This window comes from Delphinus delphis, chromosome 3 (genome assembly GCF_949987515.2).
Source record: "Delphinus delphis chromosome 3, mDelDel1.2, whole genome shotgun sequence".
Classification (NCBI taxonomy): Eukaryota; Metazoa; Chordata; class Mammalia; order Artiodactyla; family Delphinidae; genus Delphinus; species Delphinus delphis.
The window spans coordinates 25713956-25735539 of record NC_082685.1 but is presented as its reverse complement, the minus strand read 5'-3'; the positions used below and the strand labels follow the sequence as shown (position 1 = coordinate 25735539).

Here is a 21584-nt window from a genome sequence, read left to right as displayed (position 1 = left end):
GCATGTCCGTTTGCTGAGGCAAAGACTTCCCCCTCCCAACCCTCCGGAGCCCAGTTTGATTTCCCTAACGCTCAAATTGCCATATTTTACTTCTTCCACCAAATCATCCACCAAGTAGGAAATTCTTCATTTCTACTAGCCACTCTCTCGTGGTCCTGTTTCTAAAAACCCGTTCTGACTCAAAGTCCTAAGGCGGAAGGGGGCTGGGGTGTTCGCGGGGCCAGGAAGTTTGGCCTAGCTACCAAAGGTTTCTAACAGAAGAGTGATCGCCGCCCCAGGGCCCTAGGACACCCCCCCTCCCTCTTTTTCTAGAAGAAAGAACTGGCGGCAGTGACGAGGACAACCCCTCCCCCCTCCTCCCCAATTTCCCAAAGCAGCTTTGGAAAACGTGAAGTTACAGTTTCTCTTTCCTGGGAGATGGAATCCAGAGTACCTGGGGCCTTGCTATGCAAACATCCCTCTCGGCCGAGTAAGAAACCCTTTGTCCGAGAAGCCGGACACCACAGGGGGCCGGGAAAGAGGCCCCTTATCGGCCACTTCTTCAAATCCGAGAGCTCTCCACCTCCACCCCTGTAGGGCCTGTGCCGGCATCCTCATAGCCCTAGGTTGAAGACAGGGTGCTGAGACCCCTTCTAGGACGCGGAGGCCGAGACCCTAACCGATCTTCTCGGTACCCTCTCCCATCAGCATCTCACTCGGCCTGAGTGGGGCTTGCAAGAGCGATGCAGGCCTGGACCGGAGAAACAGAGAAAAAAAGAAAGAAAGAAAAAAATCCCTTCTAAAGGGGGAATAAGATGCTAGAGCTAGTGCGAGCTAAGGCCACAGCATAAGCGAGCGAGGGTCGTTCGAGACATGGGCCAAGAGACAGGAGGAAGGGAGGGAGGAAAAACGGGGGGGAGGGAGGAAAAACGAGGGGCAAGGAGGGGGCCGGGCCAGGTCCGGCCTGAAATCTCGAGGGATCCGGAGGAACCGCGCCGGGCCGGAGGCCAGGGAAGGCGGGGGGCCCAGGTCCCGGCCGAGGCAGCGAAGAAGGGTCAGGGCCGACCTCGCGCGGGAGGTGGGCAGGCCCGCCCGGAGCCGGACGCTCGGAAGAACGGACGGTCCAACGGCCCGCACTCACCATGAGCTCGATGGTCTTGTCCTCAATCACCGAGTCGGGCTCCATGGCGGCCCCGGCGGCCCCGCCTCGCTCTCCCCGCGCAGCAGCGAACAGCCCGGGCGGAGGAGGCGACGGCGGAGGCGGCAGAGGCGGAGGCGGCTATCGCACCCACTCTAGCTGCCAGCCCGCCCGGGCCGCCGGCAGCTCCGCCCTCCCCCTCGGCGAACGCAGTACGCAGAGCTAGGACTACAGCTCCCAGCAGGCGCCGCAGGCCCTGTAGAGCGTTGTGGGAACGAGAAGCCGACACCAGGCCAATCTCTCCTGACAGCTCGAAGCTGAATTCTGAGCCGAAAGTAGCACTGGACTGTGAATGCGAGACGTGCAGACCTAAAGAATTAAGGGGTGCCTCAAGGTGGGGCCTCGGGAGCGATACGACTACATGTCCCAGAAAGCCCTGCGCTCGGGTTCTCTTTCCGGCTAGTTTCTCCTGACTTCCTGGCAGCCCAAGGCTACCCAGACCCGGACGGAAACTCGGAGGCAACTCTTCGCTTGACAGATATCCTGCGTGCGCGACTGATTTCCGCACATGCGCGGTCGGTGTCTGCAGGGCACAGGACGCCTAGGTAGCGGAGCGGCTGGTGCGCTGTCGTCTGTGGTAGAGTGAGGTGTTGGCGACAGGTGGGTTCTAGATACTTTTGGAGGGGATGGTTTTGGGGCTCAGGTGTGGGAGGGGGCCAGCGAAAGAGAGAAGTTCGGGCAAAGCTCTGAGAGTATGGGCGTCCCGGGAGGGAGGGGTTTGGAAATTTAGTTGGGGAAGAGGAGGTTTATGGTCTGTATGCACCAGGTACTGGGAGGAGCTGAGAGGTGAAAGGGAGCCTGTGTATATTGAGCCCCTCTTATTCATTTGTTCAGAAAATGTTTTTTAAACTTCCAGCCTCTGCCGGGTACCAGTCTAGGCACTGGGAATCAGCTCTGAGCCTTACAGACAAGGGCTCTCTTCTTATGGAGCTTAATTCTAGTGGGGGGTGGGGGGGGAAGACAGGCATTAACCACAAGAGTGATAGGTGCTAAGAAGGAACACAGCTGGAGATCTGGAGACTCCTTCTGGTGAATTCTGCCTCCAGCGCTATGTGAACTTTGTCAGGTCTGTCAGTACCCTCTAACCAAAGACGACCAGGGGGCGGGCGGATAGTTGAACAAGTTGGGTTTCTGACTGGTTGCAGGAAGGGAGATCACACACCACGAAGAACTGTGGGGCATTTCAGTAGGAGTTGTCAGGTTATTTGGAAGCGAGGCTTTACTCTGGATAAGATGCTGTCAGGAAGTGGGGGTGATTCTATGATTGGGTATCTCGATAAATCTTACCTAGAAGGAAGGAATGCTAGACTGAGGCTGAAGGTCTAATTGGTAGAGAAGCAGGAGTCCGTCATTAGCCAGGATGGGGGATGTTTGGTCCTTTTTTATGGTTTGGACAATGTCATGTTTTATCTGTGTTCAAATGTAATTAAGGAGCGGTCTTGCTTTTATATTGATCTATCATGGTCACAGAATGGCTTCATCTAACGTTTATGTTCCGTGAAATTTGTATTCAACAGGGGAACACGAGGCCTAGCTAAGAGGGCCAGGCTATCATCTAGTAACATTACTGCCTGTCTGATTGTATCACGCCAGCTTCCGAATGTCTGCTTTTCTTTCTCAAGTGTTTTGCATTCTCTGCACCTGTAGAGTGAAGGGACAAGACCTAGAAATCTTTCCATTTCCAAGGACCAAGTTATTACAGTAATTTGTATGCATGCAGGACACAGTGTAAGTTCCGTGTACGTAGAGTTTTAAGTTTTATAGTCCTTATCTGATGCTTTCCACCAGAGGAATCGAAAGAAAAGCAATGGGAAGAAAGAGCACAGAACTGGAAAGTTATTGCCACTAATTTGCTGTCTGAATTTCACCATATCCTTTTGCTTGTCTGGGCCTTGAGACATTCATTAGTAAAATAAAGGGGCTGAAATAAATGACCTCTGTTTCAGTTACCTATTGCATCATAATAAACCACCTCCAAGGCTTAGTAGCTTAAAATACCAGTGCTTTATTATTCTTTACAATTGTGTGGGTTAACTGGACTCAGCTGGGCCCACATAGTATAAGCTGAAGTTACTTATGGGATTACGATCAGCTGGGAGCTCATCAAAACGGGTTATCCTCGAGGGCCTCTCTCTTTACCTCGTTTCTTACCATTCAGGCTTCTGCATGGTGACTAGCTTCCAAGAGGACAAGCCCCAATGAACAAAGGCTTATCAAGCCTTTGGTTGCACGCAACTTGCTAATGTCCCATTGGCTAAAACAAGCCACATGGCAAAGCCCAGAGTCAGTGTGGGAAGGGACTACACAAGGTTGTGAATACAGAGTCGTGGTTCGTTGGGGGCCACTAACGTAACAGCCTATCAAGACCTCTAAAGTGTCAGCACTTGCCACGGACCTAGCACATAGGGCTAGGGTAGGAGTCACAAGCTGAGTATGAACCCCCAGTATGTCTGTTTATCCTGCACTGTCTTTTTTATTGTTTCAAAATTCAACAGTCTCACAATTGAAAATCCAAATTTCTAATTTCTCTTGAAAAGTTAGACTATCTTGCTCTTCTGGATCTGCATGGCAACAGTATGCAGGGGTTAAGTAGCAATTACCTTCTTTATATGAGGCATTTACTCTATAGATTGCCACTGTTACCACTGCTCCCTGTTGCCTTATATCTGCAAGCTTTACTCATTTAAGTTGTATGCTTAACCCATATAGATATTTGAGTTTGCAACCCTTGGCATTGGAACTGTAATGGAGATAACTCAAGGTTTCTCTCCTTTTATTAAAACCATATCCCACCTTAAGAGGTAAAAAAAATACTGATTTTATTGGGTCAAATTCCAGGAGCTCAGTAAGATGAAAAAGTTATGTATACGATAGAAGTCATTCCCAAGCTGTTTAAGAGGCAAACCGAGCCTAGGCTTATCACTTTGCTCTCTCCTCTTCTCAAACAAGAACTCAGACCCTCGGGTATTTTTATTGCTTTAGGCTTGATGCTGACTGGCGATTAGATTTGGTCATAGATAAAGGCAGAAGACCTTGAGGCATATTTTCCCCCCAGTTTTTCAGATAGATCTGCACTGGGGTTTATATGACATGCTAACAGCAAACTGGTACAGGTCCACAATCCCTTAACCAAAACCCCGAGGTCCGGATAGGCTTCAGAATTCAGAATTGTTCAGATTGTACAAAGGTAGTATGATGTACATACTGTGTACATAATGTAACACTGCCACTGGGGTCTAAGACAGCATTTCATAATGAAATACATTTATTTTTCTGCAGCAGAGCATATGGGTGCCTGTTATCAATTTATAGCCTCTCAGTTCCAAATCCAGCCTTCTTTTCCATGCTTTGAAATACTGGAGTGGGACCCTGTAAATATTTCTCCCCTGGCAGCTGGCACAGTGCTTAACTTTGTCAATAGAGAGCCCTAGAGGAGACCAGCCAAAGGGTCTTCTCTTCCTTGTTCCAGAATACTTTCTTTTCCTTCTTGCCTTTGTGGCACACAGTAGCAGATGGTTTGCAGAACCGTATCCCTCTCTCTACATACACACACTCACACACACACACACACACACACACACACACGTGTGGCTAGAACATCTAGAGAGTGCTTCCCAGTGAGTTCAGTGGCACCTTAGCGGGCAGTTTCCTGCTTTCCAGCCCCAGCCTGTAGCCCCTCAGCAACATCATCCAATGGGCCATAACTATCCTCTCTCTAGTGAGATCTGAATCTCATCCTAGCAGTGGGGGTGGGAGGATTCTTCCCAGTTTGTTCCTTCCTTGAGTTCTCTGCCTCAGCCCTAAAGGTAGTAGCATCTCCCTATAACTGCTATTTCTGTATTCTTTAGAGTTGTCTTTACCCCCTTAGTACTTAATACCCTGTTACTAGTTAATAATTTTTTGTATTAAATTTTCACAAAAGAGAGTGTGGCAGATGTGAGGGTGTGTGACTTCCAAGACTAGATCGTAAGAGTTGTGCGTTCCTCCTTGCTCTTTCTCTCTTGGGTTACTCACTCTGGAGGAAGCAAGCTGCCGTGTCATGATGACACTTAAGCAGCCCTAGGGGATGTCCATGTGGTAAGGAACTGAGGCCACCTGCCAACAACCAGCACTAACTTTCCAGACCTGTGAGTGAGCCATCTTGGAAGCCATCTCCTCCTGCCCCAGTTAATCCTTCGATGACTAGCCCCATTCAAATCTTGACCTCATGAGAGACCCTAAGCCAGGACTACCCATCCAAGCCATTCTTGGACCCCTGCCCCACAGAGGCTGTGGGAGATAATAAATGTTCATTACTTTTAAGGTGCTAAATTTTGAGATAATTTATTACGCAGCAACAGATAACTAACAGAGGTACCCCCCAAAAAAGAGCTCGTTCAAAATACTGAACTCAGTTCTCTCTTTCTTTGGGGGGGGCGGGGATCCTAGTTCCCCAACCAGGGATCGAAATTGTGCCCCCTTGGAAGCACAGAGCCTTATCCAGTGGACCACTAGGGAAGTCATGAACTCAGTTCTCTTTTTTTTTTTTTTAATTTTATTTATTTATTTTTGGCTGCGTTGGGTCTTCGTTGCTACACGTGGGCTTTCTCTAGTTTTAGTGAAAGGGGGCTACTCCTTGTTGTGGTGCACGGGCTTCTCATTGTGGTGGCTTCTCGTTGCAGAGCACAGGCTCTAGGTGCACGGGCTTCAATAGCTGTGGCACACGGGCTCAGTAGTTTTGGCTTGCGAGCTCTAGAGCGCAGGCTCAGTAGTTACGGCATACAGGCTTAGTTGCTCCGCAGCGTGTGGGATCTTCCTGGACCAGGGCTCGAACCCGTGTCCTCTGCATTGGCAGGCGGATTCTTAACCACTGCACCACCAGGGAGGTCCCTCAGTTCTCTTTTAATCAAGGCACTTTTAATCAAGTCACCTAAACACTTGGTAGGGCTTTTTGTCTTTCCCTTTCTTACAAATACTTTTTCAGGTAAAGGGTGACTTTTTTTTTTTTTTTTTTTTTTTTTTTTGGCTGTGTCGGTCTTAGTTGCAGCATGCAGGCTCTTCGTTGCAGCGTGTGGGTTTCTCTCTAGTTGTGGCGCGTAGGCTCCAGAGCGCATAGGCTCTGTAGTTTGCAGCACATGGGCGTGGCATGTGGGATCTTAGTTCCCCAACCAGGGATCAAACCCCTGTTCCCTGCACTGGAAGGCAGATTCTTTACCACTGGACCACCAGGGAAGTCCCAAGGGTGGCATTTGAAAAGGGTATATTTTGACCTGTGCTGGGTTTTCTGAATTCAAATACATTGTAGAGAAGGGTAGTGCAGTGAAATTTTGACTTAACTCATTCCCAACTAACGTAAAGAACAAAATTCTCTTGAAGGAGAATCATGTGAAACCAAAGGAAAGAGAATGTTGGGAAGAAGTATTGAAGGTAGCAGCTCTCTGTTTTATCCACATGGTAAGGTTCCATGCCTTATCCATCTATGTATAGAATCTAGAAAAGAAGATAGTTATCATGAAATACATATGAACACGTTTATTTGAACTGAAAAACAAAAGCCAGACTTTTTCTGAGAGTCTAACTTGGCTGACTGGTTTGATAGGTGGCATAACAATAATAGATGTTAGATGAGGTGAATCTTTAGTTCTATAATTTTTAGGAAAATACATTTAAAGCACATGAGGAAAAACATTTCATCAATTAATGTATTGGCAAACATGTATTAAAATTAATATTTGTATCTTCCCAATGCTTTTTTGTTTCTTTAACTTATCAGGTCACTTAAGACCACCAAGTGAAAGAGTAAAAAAAGATTGTATTAGAATAGAATACACTGTGCCACCATGACAAATTAACTCTCTGTATATTCAGAATTCAGTCAGAGAAGCAGAACCACTAAGGGTGTTACTAAGGGGCTTTTTTTTTTTTTTTTTTTTTTTTTTTTTACAAGAAGTTGACCTCATGTAATTGTCCAAGCAATCTCTGTAAGGTTGCAGTCTTTGCAGTCGATGCTGGATCTTCAAGTCCACGGGGAAGGCAGTCAGGACGAGAAGATGGATGTAAGGTGGGGAGAGCAGGCATAAGCCAAACTGGAGTCCATGAGGACAGATGAAACCTGTGTCAGTTGTTATTGCCCCTGACCTTGGTGGTATGGACGTCCTGAAGAGGCTGGAGCCCTTTGCCAGAGAACTGAACACACACAGGCCTGCCCAGGAATTAGAGAAGCTGAAAGAGGCTTTAGGGGAAGGTGGAGTGATTGCAGGCAGGGCCTTTCCTCATGCCAAGGAGGTGAGTGAGCAAGCAGATCAGTGACAATGTATATGGGCTGCAAAATGACTACAGTTTCACTTCCACCTTCCAAATCCCTACACCAGACTGTCTGGTGGCCCACCCTGATCAGAAATGTAGGTGAACAGAATTCTGGGAAATGTAGTTTAGCTTAGTCAAGTTGACATATTACTAAGTGTCCACACCCTGGAAACGTAGTGACTTTATATACATGTCTTGTTCATACAAGGTCTAATGGAGTCAGCTAGCCCTCCATCTTATAGTTTTCATGGTCTCCAGTATTGCTGGGGCAGAGGGGAAGCTCACCAGCATACTCAGAAGCACATTACTCCTGCTCACTATTCATTGGTCAGTGCCTAATCACGAGGCCCTAAGAAACTGCAAGGGAGGCTGAATTTGGTGAACACAAAGGAATTTTGGTAGATGATGTGTGCTATACCAGTAAAATTCATATTCATTTAATAAATCTTGGTAAAGACTTTTTGGTATATTTCCCAGAAATTGAGAAAGTGAATTTCTCCAGTGAATATACAAAAAAATCATTTTACTAGTCAGGTGGTTTCCAAAACTTTGCTTTCAAAAAAACTGAAGGAAGATTGAGTTGAATTTTAATGATAATTTAAAATAATTTTGCTAACAGACCACTATGTAATATTTGCCATAATAACTTGGAAATAATCTTCAAAGTTGCATACCATTGCTATGAGAAATGTTCATTCTTATATGAACAAGTCTTCTTAGTACTGACCATGGGCACTGGTTCCTCATTCATGTCTGAAAAAGTAAGTGCGGGGGCCAACGGCTGAGTGGGGACAGCCTGTGGCCACAGAGGGGACATACCTGTCTTGGGAAGGGCTCATACTTCCCAAGTTCTGAGGGGCAAAGATGCATGGTTTGTGGGGACCAGCTGTAGATACCACAAAAAGATTGTTTTGAAATAGTTGTTGACCAAGAGGACCATCTGGAGGGTCAGGATGGTCTCAACAGGCATGCCTTGTTGAGAGTATACCACAGGAAGCGCTAGATTAAGAGGAGGGGGATTTCAGGTAGCTAGCCAGAGGAGGTGGTATCTCTCATCTGAGAATAGCAACCCCAAAAAATGCCCCAGGAGAGCACTTTGACATGAAATACCTAGGACATACATGTACCACATTATAACTGGGCAAGTCAAGACATCTCTTCCCCTGCCTCAGCTTGGGTTCCCCAGAAGCAGACCCTGAGTCGAGGATACTGTAAAGGGCTTTATTAAGAAGTGCTCCCAGGAGAAACCTGTTAGAGAGTGAGGAAAGCAAAAAAGGGAAGTTGTGCTCTCAGGCAGAGTTCCACAGAGAGGAGTTTGAGCTGCAGGCTGATCCTGTGTGGTGCTCCAGAATGTAAATTACTCCTCAGAGTTTGTCCTGACTTGAGGGGTGAGAGCTTGGCTTTCCTGGTCCTAGATCAGTCAGTCTGCCCCCAGGCACTTCTGACTGTGCAAAGCATCACCAGCAGGAGGACCGTCCTCCAAAGAGTAGTTGGTGTGGGCCTTTAGAAAGGAAAGCACACGGAAGCCAGGAGAGGAGGTTTAAGGAATCTAGGTTTGAACACGCACCATCTGCTACAGATCATCCTGCAGACCGCTCAGATCTACTTGTAATATTTTACATTAAGTTCACCTCGTCCCAACTGCTTCAAGATTGGGATTGGTCGCAATGTCTAGGAGAAAATTTAGAAGAAGAATGTTAGAGGGATGAGCGACAGCCCCCTCTGCTGCAGTTGTTGCCAAGGCTGTAAATTTGTCATCTTCCTTTCTCTGTGTTCTAGATTTCCTCCTTTACCCTTGACTGTAATGCTTCTGCTGTTGTAGGTGGCTTGCATTGAAGGGTGTCCCAGACCTTCGTCCCTGAGAGGTCTGAGGCCCTGGATACCCATGCCTTTATGAAGCTGGGATTGCTGTGATTGGCCATTCACCATTACACCTGGCCTGGGAGTACAAGATCTCACTGAGCTAGTACCTCTAAGGGACCATACACAGCCCACAGTTCCCACAGGAGAACTGGACAAAGTCCTGCTCTAGCTCTTCTTTGTAATGATGTATCGCATCTACCTGGTCTTCTCTCTCTGAGTCTTCTGTTACCATTTCTGTCTTATTTCACTTCTGCAGTCTCAGTGTAACCATATTAGTTTCCTGTGGCTATCACAACAAATGACCATAAACTTGTGGCTTAAAACAACAGAAATTTATCCTCTCACCTTTCTGGAGACCAGAAGTCTGAAATCAAGGCGTGGGCAGGACCATATTCCCTCAGAGTAAGAGTTCTTTATATATTTTAGATATTAATTTCTTATCAAATATATAATTTTAAAATATTTTCTCCAATATTTTCACTCTGTTGATAGTATCCTTTGATGCAAAAAAGTTATAAATTTTTATGTAAATATTTTTCTTTTGTTGCCTGTACTTTGGGTGTCATAGCCAAGGCATTACTGCCAAATCCAATCTCATGAAGCTTTTTCCCTGTTTCCTTCTAAGAGTTGTATAGTTTTAGCTCTTAAATTTAGGTCTTTGATCTGTTTTGAGTTCATTTTTGTGTATGGTGTAAGGTAAGGGTCCAACCTCATTCTTTTGCCTTTTTTACCTCTTCCAGTTTCTGGTTGTTCCTGGTTCCTTTTCTTGTGGCAGTGTAATTCCAGTTTCTATCTCTGTCTTCACATGGCCTTCTTCTCTTTGTCTCTGTGTTTCTCCTCTGTGTCTGTGTCTTGTAAGAAACCCATCATTGGCCCACCCTAATCCAAGGTGATCTTAGCTTGAGATCTTTAATTGCATCTACAAAGACACAATTCCAAATAAGATCACATTCTGAGACTCTGGGTAGGAATATTTTGGGGAGGCCACTCTTCAACCCACTACAATGTCCATTCTAATCTCCTTTGCTATAAGCAATTTTATTACCAATCCTTTTGTTCCTTTTCCTTAGAACAATCTTTAGCATCCTCTGCCACATCCCACTTAAAGCGCTCCACTCAACCCAGTGAGCACCAAGTCCTGATCTATTGGCTTTTTAGCTATATCTGTTCAGTATTTTCTTAGTGGTTGTTCCAGGGATTGCAATATACCTCCTTAACTTTTCATTTACTTAGAATTAATATTTTAACACTTCACCTAAAATACAGAAACCTGGCAACTGTACGGATCCATTTATCCCTTCCCATCTTTTATGCCATAGATGTCATAGGTATTATGTCTACATACATTAGAAACCTCACAAGGCAAAGCTATACATTTTGCTTTAAGCAGTATTATGTATTTCTTTTAAAAGTCAGAGGGAAGAAAATAGTCTTTTATGTGTTACCCAGTTATTTACCATTTGTGCTTCTCTTTATTCTTTCCTGCATATCCAGTTTTCCATCTGGTATCATTTCCTTTCAGTCTGAAGACTTCCTTTACCATTTTTTGCAGTACCTCCCTGCTGACAATGAATTCTTTTGGTTTTTCTTTTATCTGAAAATGCCTTTATTCGTCATTTCTTGAAGGATATTTTAGCTAGATTTAGAATTCTAGGTTAAGAAGTTCTTCTTTCCACCCTTAAAGATGTTGGTCTTCTATTATATTAGGTTCCTGGGGCTCCTATAACAAATTACCACAAACTTCATGACAGAGCAACAGAAATTTATTCTTTCACAGTTTTGAAGGCCAGAAGTTCAAAATCAACGTGTGGGCAGGGCCACACTCCCTCCAAAGGCTCTAGAGAAGCATCCTTCTGTGCCTCTTCTAGCTGTTCCAGGCATTGTTTGGCTTGTAGTTTCATAACTCCAATCTCTGCCTCCCTCTTTACATGGCCTTCTGTGTTTCTGCTCTTCTTATGAGGATACTTGTCATTGGATTTAGGTCCCACTTGGTTAATCCACAGTGATCTCATCTCAAGATCCTTAATTGTATCTGTAAAGACCCTTTTCCAAATAAGTTCACATTCACAAGTACCCAGGGGTTAGGACTTAGACACATTGTTTTTTAACTGAGATATGATAACATAAAATATATTAGTTTCAGGTTTACAACATAATAATTCAATGTTTGTATTTATTGCAGAATGATCACCACAGTAAGACTAGTTAAGCCACACATAATTACAATTTTTTTCTTGTGATGAGAACTTTTAAGATCTAATCTCTTAGCAACTTTCAGATATACAATACAATTATAGTCACCATGCTGTATGTTATAGCTCATGATTTATTTTATAGCTGGAAGTTTCTACCTCTTGCCCATCTTCACCCCATTTTGCCTGTCCTTCAACCCCTGCCTCTAGCAACTGCCAGTCTGTTCTCTGTATCTTGCATTCAGTTCTTTGTAATTTTTTAGATTCCACATGATTATATGATATTTGTCTTTGTCTGACTTATATCAGTTAGCATAATGCCTTCAGGGTCCATCCATGTTGTCACAAATGGAAGGATTTTCTCATTTTTTATGGCTGAATAATATTTCAATGTGTGTGTGTATGTGTGTGTATGTGTGTGTCAAAACTTCTTTATTCATTCATTAATTGAAATTTAGGTTTCTCCATGTCTTGGCTATTTTTAATAATGCTGCTATGAACATTGGGGCGCAGATGTCTTTTTGAGTTAGTGTTTTCATTTCCTTTGGATATATTCCCAGAAGTGGAATTGCTGGATCATTGGTAGTTCAGTTTTTATTTGGGGAGGGGGGATCCTCCATACTGTTTTCCATAGTGGCTATACCAGTTTACAGTCTTGCCAGCAGTACACAAAGGTTCCCATTTCTTTACATCCTCACCAGCATTTATCTCTTATCTTTTTGATGATAACAGTTCTAACAGGTGATATCTCATTGTCGTTTTTTGCCCATTTTTAATTATTTTTTTGGACACACCACGCGGCTTGCGGGATCTTAGTTCCCCGATCAGGTATTGAACCTGGGACCTCGGCAGTGAAAGTGCAGAGTCCTAACCACTGGACCTCCAGGGAATTCCCTCACCCATTTTTTAATTGGATTGTTTTTTTGCTATCGAGTTATATGAGTTCTTTAGTTTGGATATTTATCCCTTATCAGATAAATGGTTTACAAATTTTTTTCCCATTCTGTACGTTATATTTTCATTTTGTTGATTGTTTCTTTTGCCACGCAGAAGCTTTTTTAGTTTGATGAAGTCCCACTTGTTTGGTTTTTATTTTGTTGATGGTGCTTTAGGTGTCGTATCCAAAAAAATCATTGCCAAGACCCATGTCAGGGAGCTTTTTCCCTGTGTTTTCTTCTAAGAGTTTTGTGGCTTCAGGTCATACGTTAAGTATTTAATCCATTTTAAGTTAATTGTTGTGAGTAGTATAACACAGGGACCTAGATTCATTCTTTTACATGTGAATTTTCCCAGCACCGTTAATTAAAAAGAATCTCTTTCCTCCATTGACTATTCCTGGCTCCTTTATCAAATATTAGCTGACTGTGTATGGTTGGTTTATTTCTAATCTCTCAATTCTGTGCCATTGATCTATGTGTCTGTTTTTATGGCAATATCATACTGTTTTGATTACTATAGCTTTATACTATAGTTTGAAATCAGACCGTGTGATGCCTTTCATTTTGTTCTTTCTCAGGACTGCTTGGCTAGTTGGGGTCTTTTGTGGTTCCTTACAATTTTTCTTTTCTACTTCTGTAACAAATGCCATTGGAGGGCTTCCCTGGTGGAGCAGTGGTTGGGAGTCCACCTGCCAATGCAGGGGACGCGGGTTCGAGCCCCGGTCCGGGAGGATCCCACATGCTGCGGGGCAGCTGGGCCCGTGAGCCATGGCCACTGGGCCTGTGCGTCCAGAGCCTGTCCTCCCCAATGGGAGAGGCCACAACAGTGAGAGGCCCGCGTACCACACACACACACACACAAAAAGCCATTGGAATCTTGATAGGGATTGCATTGAATCTATAGATGACTTTTGGTAGTATGAACATTTTAACAATATTAATCTTCCAATGAGTGAACACAGGATACTGTTCTATTTATTTGTGTTGTCTTCAATTTCTTACATCAGCGTCTTGTAGTTTTCAGATTAGAGCCCTTTCATCTCCTTGGTTAAGTTTATTCCTAACTATTTTATTGTTATTGATGCCTCTGTAAATGGGATTGTTTTCTTTATTTTTCAGATAACTCCTACTTACTATGTAAAAACACCACTACTTTTGGCACATGAATTTTGTATCCTGCATCTTTACTGAATTCATTGATTGGATTTAACAGTGTTTTGGTGGAGTCTTTAGGATTTTCTATATATAAAATGTCATCTACAGAGAGATAATTTCACTTCCTTTCCGTTTCTGATCATTTTATTTCTTTTTCTTTTTTTTTTTACATCTTTATTGGAGTATAATTGCTTTACAATGGTGTGTTAGTTTCTGCTTTACAACTAAGTGAATCAGTTATACATATACATATGTTCCCATATCTCTTCCCTCTTGCGTCTCCCTCCCTTTCCCCCTCCCTATCCCACCCATCCAGGCAGTCACAAAGCACCGAGCTGATCTCTCTGTGCTATGCGGCTGTTTCCCACTAGCTATCTACCTTACGTTTGTTAGTGTATATATGTCCATGCCACTCTCTCGCTTTGTCATAGCTTACCCTACCCCTCCCCATATTCTCAAGTCCATTCTCTAGTAGGTCTGTGTCTTTATTCCTGTCTTACCACTAGGTTCTTCATGACATTTTTTTTTTAATTCCATATATATGTGTTAGCATACGGTATTTGTCTTTTTCTTTCTGACTTACTTCACTCTGTATGACAGACTCTAGGTCTATCCACCTCATTACAAATAGCTCAATTTTGTTTCTCTTTATGGCTGAATAATATTCCATTGTATATATGGGCCACATCTTCTTTATCCATTCATCCGATGATGGGCATTTAGGTTGTTTCCATCTCAGGGCTATTGTAAATAGAGCTGCAATGAACATTTTCGTACATGACTCTTTTTGAATTATGGTTTTCTCAGGGTATATGCCCAGTAGTGGGATTGCTGGGTCATATGGTAGTTCTATTTGTAGTTTTTTAAGGAACGTCCATCATACTGTTCTCCACAGTGGCTGTACCAATTCACATTCCCACCAGCAGTGCAAGAGTGTTCCCTTTTCTCCACACCCTCTCCAGCATTTATTGTTTCTAGATTTTTTGATGATGGCCATTCTGACTGGTGTGAGATGATTTCTCATTGTAGTTTTGATTTGCATTTCTCTAATGATTAATGATTTTGAGCATTCTTTCATGTGTTTGCTGGCAGTCTGTATATCTTCTTTGGAGAAATGTCTATTTAGGTCTTCTCCTCATTTTTGGATTGGGTTGTTTTTTTTTTTTTGTTATTCAGCTGCATGAGCTGCTTGTAAATTCTGGAGATTAATCCTTTGTCAGTTGCTTCATTTGAAACTATTTTCTCCCATTCTGAGGGTTGTCTGTTGGTCTTGTTTATGGTTTCCTTTGCTGTGCAAAAGCTTTGAAGTTTCCTTAGGTCCCATTTGTTTATTTTTGTTTTTATTTCCATTTCTCTAGGAGGTGGGTTAAAAAGGATCTTGCTGTGATTTATGTCATAGAGTGTTCTGCCTGTCTTTTCCTCTAAGCTTTTGATGGCTTCTGGCCTTACATTTAGGTCTTTAATCCATTTTGAGCTTATTTTTGTGTATGGTGTTAGGGAGTGATCTAATTTCATACTTTTACATGTACCTGTCCAGTTTTCCCAGCACCACTTATTGAAGAGACTGTCCTTTCTCCACTGTACATTCCTGCCACCTTTATCAAAGATAAGGTGTCCATATGTGCGTGGGTTTATCTCTGGGCTTTCTATCCTGTTCCATTGATCTGTCTTTCTGTTTTTGTGCCAGTACCATACTGTCTTGATTACTGTAGCTTTGTAGTATAGTCTGAAGTCGGGGAGCCTGATTCCTCCAGCTCCGTGTTTCGTTCTCAACATTGCTTTGGCTATTCGGGGTCTTTTGTGTTTCCATACAAATTGTGAAATGTTTTGTTCTAGTTCTGTGAAAAATGCCAGTGGTAGTTTGATAGGGATTGCATTGAATCTGTAGATTGCTTTGGGTAGTAGAGTCATTTTCACAATGTTGATTCTTCCAATCTAAGAACATGATATGTCTCTCCATCTATTTGTATCATCTTTAATTTCTTTCATCAGTGTCTTATAATTTTCTGCATACAGGTCTTTTGTCTCCTTAGGTAGGTTTATTCCTAGATATTTTATTCTTTTTGTTGCAGTGGTAAATGGGAGTGTTTTCTTGATTTCACTTTCAGATTTTTCATCATTAGTGTATAGGAATGCCAGAGCTTTCTGTGCATTAATTTTGTATCCTGCAACTTTACCAAAATCATTGATTAGCTCTAGCAGTTTTCTGGTAGCATCTTTGGGATTCTCTATGTATAGTATCATGTCATCTGCAAACAGTGACAGCTTTACTTCTTCTTTTCCGATTTGGATTCCTTTTATTTCCTTCTCTTCTCTGATTGCTGTGGCTAAAACTTCCAAAACTATGTTGAATAAGAGTGGTGAGAGCAGGCAACCTTGTCTTGTTCCTGATCTTAGTGGAAATGCCTTCAGTTTTTCACCATTGAGGACGATGTTGGCTGTGGGTTTGTCATATATGGCCTTTATTATGTTGAGGAAAGTTTCCTCTATGCCTACTCTCTGCAGGGTTTTTATCATAAATGGGTGTTGAATTTTGTCGAAAGCTTTCTCTGCATCTACTGAGATGATCATAGGGTTTTTCTCCTTCAATTTGTTAATATGGTGTATCACGTTGATTGATTTGCGTATATTGAAGAATTCTTGCCTTCCTGGAATAAACCTCACTTGATCATGGTGTATGATCCTTTTAATGTGCCGTTGGATTCTGTTTGCTAGTATTTTGTTGAGGATTTTTGCATCTATGTTCATCAGTGATATTGGCCTGTAGTTTTCTTTCTTTGTGACATCCTTGTCTGGTTTTGGTATCAGGGTGATGGTGGCCTCGTAGAATGAGTTTGGGAGTGTTCCTCCCTCTGCTATATTTTGGAAGAGTTTGAGAAGGATAGGTGTTAGCTCTTCTCTAAATGTTTGATAGAATTCGCCTGTGAAGCCATCTGGTCCTGGGCTTTTGTTTGTTGGAAGATTTTTAATCACAGTTTCAATTTCAGTGATTATGATTGATCTGTTCATAGTTTCTGTTTCTTCCTGTTTCAGTCTTGGCAGGTTGTGCATTTCTAAGAATTTGTCCATTTCTTCCAGGTTGTCCATTTTATTGTCATATAGAGTTCCTTGTAGTAATCTCTCATGATCTTTTGTATTTCTGTAATGTCAGTTGTTACTTCTTCTTTTTCATTTCTAATTCTGTTGATTTGAGTCTTCTCCCTTTTTTTCTTGATGAGTCTGGCTAATGGTTTATCAATTTTGTTTATCTTCTCAAAGAATCAGCTTTTAGTTTTGTTTTTTTTTTAACATCTTTATTGGGGTATAATTGCTTTACAGTGGTGTGTTAGTTTCTGCTTTATAGCAAAGGGAATCAGTTATACATATACATATGTTCCCATATCTCTTCCCTCTTGCGTCTCCCTCCCTCCCACCCTCCCTATCCCACGCCTCCAGGCGGTCACAAAGCACCGAGCTAATATCCCTGTGCCATGCGGCTGCTTCCCACCAGCTATTTACCTTACGTTTGTTAGTGTATATATGTCCATGCGTCTCTCTCGCCCTGTCACAGCTCACCCTTCCCCCCCCCCATGTCCTCAAGTCCGTTCTCCAGTAGGTCTGTGTCTTTATTCCTGTCTTACCCCTAGGTTCTTCATGACATTTTATTTTTCTTAAATTCCATATATATGTGTTAGCATACGGTATTTGTCCTTTTCTTTCTGACGTCACTCTGTATGACAGACTCTAGGTCTATCCACCTCATTACAAATAGCTCAATTTCGTTTCTCTTTATGGCTGAGTAATATTCCATTGTATATATGGGCCACATCTTCTTTATCCAGTCATCCAATGATGGGCATTTAGGTTGTTTCCATCTCTGGGCTATTGTAAATAGAGCTGCAATGAACATTTTGGTATATGACTCTTTTTGAATTATGGTTTTCTCAGGGTATATGCCCAGTAGTGGGATTGCTGGGTCATATGGTAGTTCTATTTGTAGTTTTTTAAGGAACCTCCATACTGTTCTCCATAGTGGCTGAAACAATTCACATTCCCACCAGCAGTGCAAGAGTGTTCACTTTCCTCCACACTCCCTCCAGCGTTTATTGTTTCTGGATTTTTTGGTGATGGCCATTCTGACCGGTGTGAGATGATTTCTCATTGTAGTTTTGATTTGCATTTCTCTAATGATTAATGATGTTGAGCATTCTTTCATGTGTTTGCTGGCAGTCTGTATATCTTCTTTGGAGAAATGTCTATTTAGGTCTTCTCCTCATTTTTGGTTTGGGTTGTTTTTTTTTTTTGTTATTGAGCTGCATGAGCTGCTTGTAAATTCTGGAGATTAATCATTTGTCAGTTGCTTCATTTGCAAATATTTTCTCCCATTCTGAGGGTTGTCTGTTGGTCTTGTTTATGGTTTCCTTTGCTGTGCAAAAGCTTTGAAGTTTCCTTAGGTCCCATTTGTTTATTTTTGTTTTTATTTCCATTTCTCTAGGAGGTAGGTCAAGAAGAATCTTGCTGTGATTTATGTCATAGAGTGTTCTGCCTGTGTTTTCCTCTAAGAGTTTGATAGTTTCTGGCCTTACATTTAGGTCTTTAATCCATTTTGAGCTTATTTTTGTGTATGGTGTTAGGGAGTGATCTACTCTCATACTTTTACATGTACCTGTCCAGTTTTCCCAGCACCACTTATTGAAGAGACTGTCCTTTCTCCACTGTACATTCCTGCCACCTTTATACAAGATAAGGTGTCCATATGTGCTTGGGTTTATCTCTGGGCTTTCTATCCTGTTCCACTGATCTGTCTTTCTGTTTTTGTGCCAGTACCATACTGTCTTGATTACTGTAGCTTTGTAGTATAGTCTGAAGTCGGGGAGCCTGATTCCTCCAGCTCCGTGTTTCGTTCTCAACATTGCTTTGGCTATTCGGGGTCTTTTGTGTTTCCATACAAATTGTGAAATGTTTTGTTCTAGTTCTGTGAAAAATGCCAGTGGTAGTTTCATAGGGATTGCATTGAATCTGTAGATTGCTTTGGGTAGTAGAGTCATTTTCACAATGTTGATTCTTCCAATCTAAGAACATGGTATGTCTCTCCATCTATTTGTATCATCTTTAATTTCTTTCATCAGTGTCTTATAATTTTCTGCATACAGGTCTTTTGTCTCCTTAGGTAGGTTTATTCCTAGATATTTTATTCTTTTTGTTGCAGTGGTAAATGGGAGTGTTTTCTTGATTTCACTTTCAGATTTTTCATCATTAGTGTATAGGAATGCCAGAGCTTTCTGTGCATTAATTTTGTATCCTGCAACTTTACCAAAATCATTGATTAGCTCTAGCAGTTTTCTGGTAGCATCTTTGGGATTCTCTATGTATAGTATCATGTCATCTGCAAACAGTGACAGCTTTACTTCTTCTTTTCCGATTTGGATTCCTTTTATTTCCTTCTCTTCTCTGATTGCTGTGGCTAAAACTTCCAAAACTATGTTGAATAAGAGTGGTGAGAGCAGGCAACCTTGTCTTGTTCCTGATCTTAGTGGAAATGCCTTCAGTTTTTCACCATTGAGGACGATGTTGGCTGTGGGTTTGTCATATATGGCCTTTATTATGTTGAGGAAAGTTTCCTCTATGCCTACTCTCTGCAGGGTTTTTATCATAAATGGGTGTTGAATTTTGTCGAAAGCTTTCTCTGCATCTACTGAGATGATCATAGGGTTTTTCTCCTTCAATTTGTTAATATGGTGTATCACGTTGATTGATTTGCGTATATTGAAGAATTCTTGCCTTCCTGGAATAAACCCCACTTGATCATGGTGTATGATCCTTTTAATGTGCCGTTGGATTCTGTTTGCTAGTATTTTGTTGAGGATTTTTGCATCTATGTTCATCAGTGATATTGGCCTGTAGTTTTCTTTCTTTGTGACATCCTTGTCTGGTTTTGGTATCAGGGTGATGGTGGCCTCGTAGAATGAGTTTGGGAGTGTTCCTCCCTCTGCTATATTTTGGAAGAGTTTGAGAAGGATAGGTGTTAGCTCTTCTCTAAATGTTTGATAGAATTCGCCTGTGAAGCCATCTGGTCCTTGGCTTTTGTTTGTTAGAAGATTTTTAATCACAGTTTCAATTTCAGTGATTATGATTGATCTGTTCATAGTTTCTGTTTCTTCCTGTTTCAGTCTTGGCAGGTTGTGCATTTCTAAGAATTTGTCCATTTCTTCCAGGTTGTCCATTTTATTGTCATATAGAGTTGCTTGTAGTAATCTCTCATGATCTTTTGTATTTCTGTAATGTCAGTTGTTACTTCTCCTTTTTCATTTCTAATCCTATTGATTTGAGTCTTCTCCCTTTTTTACTTGATTAGTCTGGCTAATGGTTTATCTATTTTCTTTATCTTCTCAAAGAACTAGCTTTTAGTTTTATTGATGTTTGCTATTGTTTCCTTCATTTCTTTTTATTTATTTCTGATCTGATTTTTATGATTTCTTTTCTTTTGCTAGCTTTGGGGTTTTTTTGGTTCTTCTTTCTCTAATTGCTTTAGGTGCAAGGTTAGGTTGTTTTTTCGAGATGTTTCCTGCTTTTTAAGGTGGGCTTGTATTGCTATAAACTTCCCCCTTAGAACTGCTTTTGCTGCATCCTATAGGTTTTGGGTCGTCGTGTCTCCATTGTCATTTGTTTCTAGGTATTTTTTAATTTCCTCTTTGATGTCTTCAGTGATCAGTTCGTTATTAAGTAGTGTATTGTTTAGCCTCCATGTGTTTGTATTTTTTACAGTTCTTTTCCTGTAAGTGATATCTAGTCTCATGGCGTTGTGGTCAGAAAAGATACTTGATACAATTTCCATTTTCTTAAATTTACCAAGACTTGATTTGTGACCCAAGGTATGGTCTATCCTGGAGAGTGTTCCATGAGCACTTGAGAAAAATGTGTATTCTGTTGTTTTTGATTGGAGTGTCCTGTAAATATCAATTAAGTCCATCTTGTTTAATGTATCATTTAAAGCTGGTGTTTCCTTATTTATTTTCCTTTTGGATGATCTGTCCATTGGTGAAAGTGGGGTGTTAAATTCCCCTACTATGAATGTGTTACTGTCGATTTCCCCTTTTATGGCTGTTAGTATTTGCCTTATGTATTGAGGTGCTCCTTTGTTGGGTGCATAAATATTTACAATTGTTATATCTTCTTCTTGGATCGATCCGTTGATCATTATGTAGTGTCCCTCTTCGTCTCTTGTAACAGTCTTTATTTTAAAGTTTATTTTGTCTGATGAGAATTGCTACTCCAGCTTTCTCTTGGTTTCCATTTGCATGGAATATCTTTTTCCATCCCCTTACTTTCAGTCTGTATGTGTCTCTAGGTCTGAAGTGCGTCTCTTGTAGATAGCAAATATATGGGTCTTGTTTTTCTATCCATTTAGCCAATCTGTGTCTTTTGGTGGAAGCATTTAGTCCATTTACATTTAAGGTAATTATCGATATGTATGTTGCTATTCCCATTTTCTTAATTGTTTTGGGTTTGTTATTGTAGGTCTTTTCCTTCTCTTGTGTTTCTTGCCTAGAGAAGTTCCTTTAGCATTTGTTGTAAAGCTGGTTTGGTGGTGCTGAACTCTCTCAGCTTTTGCTTGTCTGTAAAGGTTTTAATTTCTCCATCAAATCTGAATGAGATCCTTGCTGGGTAGAGTAATCTTGGTTGCTGTTTTTCTCCTTCATCACTTTCAATATGTCCTGCCACTCCCTTGTGGCTTGCAGAGTTTCTGATGAAAGATCAGCTGTTCACCTTATGGGGAATCCCTTGTGTGTTTTTTGTTGTTTTTCCCTTACTGCTTTTCATATGGTTTCTTTGTATTTAATTTTTGACAGTTTGATTAACGTGTCTTGGCGTATTTCTCCTTGGATTTATCCTGTATGGGACTCTCTGTGCTTCCTGGACTAGATTAACTATTTCCTTCCCCATATTAGGGAATTTTTCAACTATAATCTCTTCAAATATTTTCTCAGTCCCTTT

General features: G+C 41.9%; 1 protein-coding gene and 1 long non-coding RNA gene across 10 annotated transcripts in view; one reads left to right on the top strand and one right to left on the bottom strand.

The window, feature by feature from the left end:
- FBXW11 (F-box and WD repeat domain containing 11) overlaps positions 1-1305 on the bottom strand; it is a 132186-nt gene extending 130881 nt beyond the window's left edge. For all 5 annotated transcript variants that reach the window (XM_060008397.2, XM_069540572.1, XM_060008395.1 and 2 more), the window contains exon 1: positions 1121-1305. Coding sequence is in view for 3 of the 5 variants with exons in the window: in XM_060008395.1 (XP_059864378.1) it covers positions 1121-1165 (45 nt within the window). In the remaining 2 variants the exon portion in view is untranslated. The remainder of the gene's footprint in view (positions 1-1120) is intronic.
- A 375-nt stretch (positions 1306-1680) lies between these two features.
- The window catches only part of LOC132423065 (uncharacterized), an 88527-nt gene continuing 68623 nt past the window's right edge, over positions 1681-21584 (top strand). For 3 of the 5 annotated variants that reach the window (XR_011246411.1, XR_011246412.1, XR_009518914.1), the window contains exon 1: positions 1681-1777. This is a non-coding gene — a long non-coding RNA (uncharacterized lncRNA). The remainder of the gene's footprint in view (positions 1778-21584) is intronic. The other 2 variants (XR_009518913.1, XR_009518916.1) reach the window with 2 other exon arrangements.